This window comes from Micrasema longulum, unplaced genomic scaffold (assembly GCF_059751315.1).
Source record: "Micrasema longulum isolate JH-2025_06_02 unplaced genomic scaffold, ASM5975131v1 h1tg000486l, whole genome shotgun sequence".
In the NCBI taxonomy this organism is placed as follows: Eukaryota; Metazoa; Arthropoda; class Insecta; order Trichoptera; family Brachycentridae; genus Micrasema; species Micrasema longulum.
In genome coordinates, this window is record NW_028277683.1 from 689,510 (window position 1) to 698,416 (window position 8,907).

General features: G+C 34.9%; 1 protein-coding gene across 1 annotated transcript in view; it reads left to right on the plus strand.

Moving 5' to 3' along the window:
* Window positions 1-8,631, plus strand: part of Adsl (adenylosuccinate lyase) — a 138,673-nt gene extending 130,042 nt beyond the window's left edge. The window contains exons 2-3 of the mRNA XM_088227041.1: window positions 4,937-5,232; window positions 7,472-8,631. Coding sequence (XP_088083167.1) covers window positions 4,937-5,232; window positions 7,472-8,483 — 1,308 coding nt within the window. The 3' untranslated portion in view covers window positions 8,484-8,631. The remainder of the gene's footprint in view (window positions 1-4,936; window positions 5,233-7,471) is intronic.
* Window positions 8,632-8,907: the final 276 nt, after the last annotated feature.

Here is an 8,907-nt window from a genome sequence, read left to right on the forward strand (position 1 = left end):
CTCAAGTAGAAATTAAAAATTATCTTATGAACTATAGCATGTACATTAATCACAATTGAGGGAAAAACCAATGGTTAAGGACTCACAATGGACAGACAATTAAAATGGACAAAACACATAGACGGACTCACTAAAGTAATGGCATCACTACATAGCCTCTTCTACAAAATTAAAGATTTTATACCAAGAAAGGAAAAAAATATGATGTACGAAGCCTATGTCAAAAGTAAATTGAGTTACATGATCGCCTTCTGGGGAACTGGCAACAAGACAGACATAACAAGAATACAAAGACAACAAAATAAAATTCTTAAACTAACATACAACCTACCCTACCTGACCTCTACGACTGAACTGTACAAAAAAACACACCAGTTTGACATAAACTACTTGACTAAAATTGAGACCTTAAAAATTGTGCTCAAAATAACACTGGGAAACATATGTACAAGACGACGACATAATATTAGTAAAAAATGCTGACATACACAAATATAACACCAGACAACAACAACACTATCATATTGAAAAAGCAAAGACAAACACAGGACATTCAAAAATACTACATAATGGACTTAAACACTACAACGACCTACCTTACTACTTGAAAACTTTTACTGGAGACAAATTTAAAATCAATCTGAAAAAGCACATGACGACTGAACTAACTAGACTAGACGAGACATAAAATGACTACACGATATTAAATTTCTAATGTAACCCTAACGGGTTTTTAAAAATTGTAAATAAATAAAAAAAAAGGGCGAGGCTAAGTGTTTAGTAGGTAATGGGGAATTTAGGTATTTATATTTGAATTTCGGAAAAAATATAACAAAGTAAGTATTTATTGACATACAAGTATGTATGTATTGTGAGATAATTAATGAAGCTTTATAGTTTTGTAACTTTAGATAATTGCTGTCGAAAAAAATATCAATAATATTATAATAATAGGTTGCTGTTTATTTTAATTTTAAAACATGATTTAAATATTATGAGGAAATTTATAGAAAAATAAATGTAAAGGTGTTCAGTAGACTCAAATCAGTGTTTGATTTCTAATATAAGTTTGAATTTGTTATGTTTTTTATGATTATTTTAGTTTATTACGTTTTTATTTTATTAAGTTAAGTATGTTAAATAACTAATTTAAGGCATCTTTCATTCCACTTATTGTAAAATGTTTCCCTCGGCTCGGGACACATTTCTAACGTTTATGTTTCCTGTAGTTATATACCTAAAAGGCTTTGACCGTATCTAGGGTTGCGTTTACTCTTGTACGACCCGCTCTACAGTTATTTCATTGTTTTTGTGTGATATGTCATTCTACTTCTGGGTCGCTCTTTGTAATTCAGTTCATTATCTATTCTCACTGTCCGTTCGTTCGCCCGCGGTGCCGAACTGGGGTAGGCAGATATATGTAGACGCGGTGTTGTGATTAGCAGAGGTGATACACATACACAGATAAGACGAGGCCCCCTTATCAACTACGTACATACAAAGTACGCGTATAATATTCGTGTGGCAGTATGGCAAGCAAAACCGCGCCCAAGCTGTAATTCAGACAACATAATGCGTCACAAATTACACAAATATGTTTCATCCATTTGCTGTTTATGCGTGGAATTATTACAATGGCCGCTTGCATAAATTTGAATGTAGTCTGTACCCAAATCCAAGCGGAAAAAAACCTGAAACTCGGCCTCGTATTTTCGACTTTCAGGTGGAAATCCTGAAAAATAAAATTGAAAATACAGTAACGCAGAAAAACCCATAAAGATATAATATTTTTATTCTATTTTATTTCGGAAATCAACAGTTCTACATACATATTTTAGTAAACAAACAGATATAGTGTATAAACTCAGAACTAATAACAGATTTCCACATAGTATACAAAGTTAGTAAAGAAAATATTACATATCAAATAAATACATACAATTTATACAGATAAAAATGTTATTTTCATGTACTCAATAATCAAGGATTTTTTAAATATTTATTTTAAGAACATTAAGTTACTGTAAATTGGGCGGGATAAGGACAAAACTGCTTGAAGAGAGGATAAGGAGGGGAGGGGAGATGTACATATTTATTATTATAATGTCTACTAAGTTACAAAATACATTTTTAGTGTAAATTTTAAATCTGACAGAGTGATGTTGGTGTAATCTATATTTTTAAATTTTGTATTGTACATTGAAAAAGTCCTACGAAAAAAAGCATTTTTAACATAAGATGTTTTACTTATTGGTACATGAAACAGGTGGTACCGTCTACAAATCCTGGCTGGCACATGTATTGTTATTAAACCAAGCAGCTCTGTACAGTCAACCATTCCTGTCATAATTTTGTAAAGCAGTAGTTGGTCCGCACACACTCTGCGGTATTGTAGAGAAATGATTCCATGGAAGGTGTTCTTTAAACCCTGTCACATCCGAAACCACGATGATCAGAATGGCAATCAGATGGCAAGAAGACATTTTAGCACATTAAAAAAATATTTAGAACGAAGAAAATTTTTTAAAAGAATGTATTTAAAAAAAAACAAATGGTTGCTTACTTCTGGAGGGGAGAAGCAAGGGGGGCACGGCCGTGCAATTGACGGTGTATCGGACTGCCCCTTCCTTGTTTCTCCCCTGCAGAAGTAAGCAACTGTTTGTTTTTTTTAAATATTTTATTTTTTAAGATTTTAGTCATTTTAAAAATGTATTTTAATGTGCAAATATGTCTTCTTGCTCATACTGATCATCGTGGTTTCGGATGTGACAAGGTTTAAAGAACACCCTGTATAGAGATAATACCCCATAACAAATCCGAGCTAAAAAGTCATCCCCAAAGGAAAGGAATGACCAGCGGGGGGACCAAGTATCGTCACGTCATATCGGCAATTTAACAAGCAAAACAAGTCATCATCATCATCATTCCATGTCCGCTCCCTAGTTGGAGCATATGGTATCCACAAAGAACCTCCATGCATCTCTATTGGCTGCTAACTCTTTTGCGTCCTCCCAAGTCATGTTCTCGTCCCGAAGTTCTGACGTAAACTGTCGACGAACAGTCAGCAGTGAACGTCCAGGACGTCGAGAACCTGGTGAAAATAGGCAAGCGTGGCTAAGGGTCTCAGGAGGCATCCGCAGTACATGGCTAAGCCAACCGTATCGCCTCCGCTTGATGACAGTTGTCATCGGGGTTTGCTGCGTCCGTTCTCTTATTACTTCATTCCACACAAAGTCAAACCACCGCACACCCAAGAATCTTCTGAGACACCTATTCTTAAAACTCAGTATTTTGCTGTTTTGGGGTGCCACTATTCGCATCCGTAGAGAAGAATAGGTGTTATGCAGGCGTTATATAGGCGGCATTTGGTTTTCACTGAGTAAATATCCGATCTCCAGACAGCCTTCATACTATTGAGTCGCCTACTAACTGCTCCTAAACGCACTCCCAGCTATTTTTGAAATATTCATGAATCACTCGTATTCTGGGTGAAAATACTGGAATACGTTTGTTTGAAGAAAAGTAAAAAACAATCGCCTTTCCAAGAGGAGCAGTATTTGACACGTTTGACTACTGCATGAGGTTCCGCGTTTCCTCGTAAAGGACTGTCTCCAGACGAATTTTTAGCAGTTGTTTTTAGAGATAGTAAAATGGTTTTATAATAAATATTTTGTTTTTAACCCTTTTTTTATCTACCGACCGGTTTCAAAGCTATACAAGCTTTTTTATCAATGTATGCTTAACTAATAAATTCTAACCTATTTTATTTTATCAATATTATGCTGCGTGTGGACTAAATCAAGTATTTTTGTCTTGTAAGGATGGAAAGCGTAATGTGAGATGGGTACGAACTTTAAAACTAGACAGGAGAGGACTAAAGGAAGTATGGTTCATTTGGTTATTTATGATTTTTTTCTTATTATAAAGCTTTTTAAACTTCTAAGATTTTCAGGTTGTCTAATTTATTAAAAACACAAAATATTAAGTATATTTTATTTATCAAAAAATATTTTTATAAAATAATAATTTTCAACATGAAGAACTTTTAATCCAGTGTCTTTATTGAAATTATCATTTTTATTTACTATAAGGTGCTTTAAGAATTAAACGAAAAATCTTTCGAAAGTTCTTTTACTCCAATATTAATATTTAATATTATCCACGACAATTATAACACTATAAAATACAAAGATTGAAAGGATAAAATCTATTTTATATATATGTATGTATGTGTATGTAAGGGTGTGTATGTATATGTGTGTATGTATATGTATGTATGTGTATATGTGTATGTATGTATGTATGTATGTGTATATGTGTATGTATGTATGTATGTATGTATGTGTATGTGGGTATGTGTATATGCATGTATATGTATGAATGTTAATAAGGGTGCACATGTGTGTGTGTATGTATATGAAGATATATAAATAAACATATGTGTTAGTCTGCCTTAGCCAGGGTCTTCTCCTACTAGGCTTTTTAATATTTATATATAAAAAAAATATATGTATAGACGTATTCTTTAATTGATTAATTCGTTCGTGAATATTTAATTTTTTTCTTAGATTAAAATTGAATTTTTTTTTTATTTGTTTTTTTTATGTATATTTTTATTAAAGAAGGTAAAACATGAACAGAAAATATAAAAGGAAAAATAATGAAACCCACCGCGAAACCGGCTTGTCAGCAGGTTTCTTATTTTTCCTTTACAGAGAGAAACGTTAGAGAAATTATATAAATATAAAAAGTAATATAGATATTATTGAGAACTAAAGGCATACCTAATTTTGATGTTGAAATGGAATAATAAAGATTTAGTTTTTTTAGTTTTTCTAATGTAGATTTCCAATGTATTTTAAATAAAATTTACCAACGTTTGTCAGAATCCATGAAAGCGCTGTTGCAGAGGGATCTCATTTTTGGATTCTTTCAGGAGCTCGGACTCGCCATCACGGACGAGCAGATCCGCGAGCTGCAGGCGCGCGTGCACGACGTGGACTTCGCCGCGGCGGCCGCGCACGAGCGCGCCACGCGGCACGACGTGATGGCGCACGTGCTCGCGCTGGGCGCGCAGTGCCCGCGCGCCGCGGGCGTGCTGCACGTGGGCGCCACCTCGTGCTTCGTGGGGGACAACACGGACCTCGTGCTGCTGCGCGACGGGCTGGGGCTGCTGCTGCCGAGGGTCGCGGGCGTCGTGCGCAGCCTGGCGGACTTCGCCGTCAAGTACAAGTAAGATATAAACGGAATAGAGTGTAGTGTACTTTCCAATGATACACTCTCGAATGGTATATTTGTCGTGCATCTGGGGATTTGCCACGAAAAAGTGTGTATCAGAAATACAAGTAATACAAAATAGAGCTATAAAAAACATATATTCGGTATGCCAATGGAAACGCATGTCAAAGACATTTACAAACTTACTGACATTCTGCCATTTTTGGTCATACCGTATTATGAGATCGCAAAAACGGTGCTTCAAGGTGTAAATAAAGACTATCTCACTAATATTGGCTATACCTTCAATCGTGACGTCCACCAATATAATACGCGACAGAGTCAAAATATTCACGTACCTGAATCACGCACGACAAGGTATGGTCTAAGGTCTCTGCTGTACCTCGCTTGTAGTGAGTACAACAGGCTACCGGAGTCCTATAGAACGTCAAAAAATGACTATTCATTTAAAAAATTACTACTTGAGGAGGTACGTGGAAGGTGAAATTTAGTTTTAAGTTCTTCTTTTTCTTCGGATATTTCTTTCTTAAATATTAAATTTTTATTTTTATTATGGATTGTTTCAATTTCTTTGTACTATATATTTGCTTGTTATCTTATTTCATACTATATTATTAGTATTACCATACCTTTATGTTAAAATATTATTCTGTCCCAAAATGAGTTTGTTGTAACCCCTGGGAGTACAAAAAAAATTGTATGATTTGATAAATAAAAAAATAGTAAAATATTAATATTATATTAAGACTCCTTGTTTCTGGCTGCGATAAGATCCCACTTACTATTTAATGATGCTCACACTTACTCCTTCACTAATACACATAAACACACATCTACACTTACTCTCATACAAATACACATAAACACACCCTTTTGTTGTAACACAATTTAATAATATGTACAATTCTTATTTAGAAACTTTGCTGGTCTGTCTTTAAACTGTATTTTTTTTAATGTTACTATATATCACTGTCGACTGTTTGTTTCTTTAAAATAAATAAATAGTACTGACGAATTTCAGTGCTACGGAAATTATTTTTTTTCGATTTAGACTAAAAATTAGAGCATGCAATCAAGTGAGGGTTATCACTAAAGCCCTTACAGGGCACTGCAGACTGAACAAACACCTGATGCCCTGATAATATAACCACCGTTATCAAGTTTATCTTTCCGCACCCAATGGTGCATAGGGCACTGCATTTGGAAACCATTATAGAAATATAAGTTTATATTTTATTTTTTTTATTTAACTTTTGTACATAATGTTATTTGTACATTGGCGGGCTTATTGCCAAATGGCAATTTCTTCCAACCAACCAATAAAATAAAAGTTTTATTTTTATAATTCAAGTTACAGAACATATTCAATAGAAAAAAAAATGATTAAAAAGCTGACAAGGATTAGCTTCCCTGCAATGTCTTCCTTACTCTTATGGGCTTATCTCCCAAAATTTTACTAAATGTTATTTAATATTTGTATATAAACTCTTACCGACTTTTCTATGTCTACCGGTTTCGAGATGTACCCGTCTCTTCCTTCAATCCTGACTTCAATGAAAAAACAGGAGTGAAAATCTTACATACAAAGGGTTAAAAGTAATTAATATGGAATTATTTCACATTAGGAAAGCTTTGAAAAATAATCTTCCTTTGATCAATCAATCAAACAACCTTTCAATATAGTACTTTATACAATGTTCCACTGTAATGGTCACCCTAAACCTATTAAGCTCACCCCCTCCCTCCATCCCCTCTATCTTTTTTCAATTATTTCTCAAACAACATAGAATATTTTCATAATTTAATCAGTGCATGTTTGTCCTAATCAGTGCATGTGCTTATTAAAATGCATGTCGTGTTGGTTTTATATTTTTGTTCAACAACTATGGTGAAGGTGTATAGTGGGTTTAGCATGTTAGTTTAATTGGTGTTCTGAAGAGACGGGTACGTCTCGAAACCGGTAGATATATAAAAGTCGGTAAGTGGTTAAATACAAATATTAAATAGCATTTATTAAAATGTTTAACCACAATTAATAATTAATGCTAAAGCAAATATTAAAATATCCCAAAATTAAGTTTATTTTTTTTGTTTTATTAAAAAAGTATAATACTTAATTTTAAAATCTTACTGATTTATTAATTTCCATTAGGAATGATTATTTATATGAGCTCTGCTTTTAAGCAGATTAGTTAGCTAGTTATATTATAAAAAGATAAATGAATAATTTCAGGGATCTTCCAACATTGGGTTTCACGCACCTTCAACCGGCCCAACTGACCACGGTGGGGAAACGCGCCTGCATGTGGATCCAGGACCTCCTGATGGATGAGAGGGCTCTCAGCCGCGCGAGGTCTGATCTCCGCTTCCGCGGGTGCAAGGGCACGACGGGAACCCAAGCTTCCTTCTTGCAACTCTTTCAAGGAGACTCGGAAAAGGTCAAACAACTCGACAAAAGAGTCGCCCAGCTCGCCGGCTTCGACAAGTGCTACCAAATAACCGGACAAACATACTCGAGGAAGGTCGACATCGAATGCGTCTCCGTACTGTCGAGTCTCGGAGCGACTGTCCATAAGATGTGTTCAGATTTAAGGCTGCTCGCTTCTCGGAAAGAGATCGAAGAACCCTTTGAGTCTTCCCAAATCGGATCCAGCGCCATGCCTTACAAAAGAAACCCGATGCGTGCTGAGAGGTGCTGCGCCCTTGCGAGGCATCTAATCACACTATTCTCAAACGCCGCTAACACTCACGCCACCCAGTGGCTGGAAAGGACGCTGGATGACTCGGCAAACAGGCGTTTGACGCTGGCCGAAGCATTCCTGACAGCGGACGCCATCTTGATAACTCTGGCGAACATTTGCGAAGGTCTAATCGTTTATCCTAAAGTAATCGAGCGTGCCATCGCGCAGGAACTACCTTTCATGTCGACGGAAAATGTCATCATGGCGATGGTCAAAGCGGGAGGAGACAGGCAGGTGTGTCACGAGAAGATACGTGTTCTGTCTCAACAGGCTGCTGACGAAGTTAAGCAGAACGGGAAAGACAACGATCTCGTGGAGCGCATAAAGAATGATCCATACTTTTCACCAGTTCTGAATCAACTTGATACTATTTTGGACTCTTCAACTTTCATCGGTCGCGCTCCGGAACAAGTCACGGAGTTTATAGAAGATGAGGTTAAACCGATACTTAAGATTTACGAAGAGCAACTGAAGAATCAAAAACTTACCACTCTTAACATTTAAATACACAATCAATGTGAAAATTCCATTGTTATATTATTTCGAATAGTTATTTTTCTATGAATTTTAAAATCCAAAACCAATTTTTGCCTTTACAGAATAATTTCTTGATGTATTTTTTGGAATAATTAAAAGACAACTTTCATTAAAATATTTTTATTATTAATTTAATGATCACAAATACGAATACAAAAAAACTTAAACGCTAAATGATTTATTTGTATACATAAATACAATAAATTTAACAATAAGCAAATGTTCGACATTCAATAATATATATACCCTGAATAGGTTTTAAAGGTAAAAAATTTAACACATTTTGTACGTAACAATAAATTAAATGCAGATGAGTTTTTACATATAATAATAATAAATAAATAAAATAATGTAAAATTAAATAATATGATAATTAAGTAATTGAAAAACA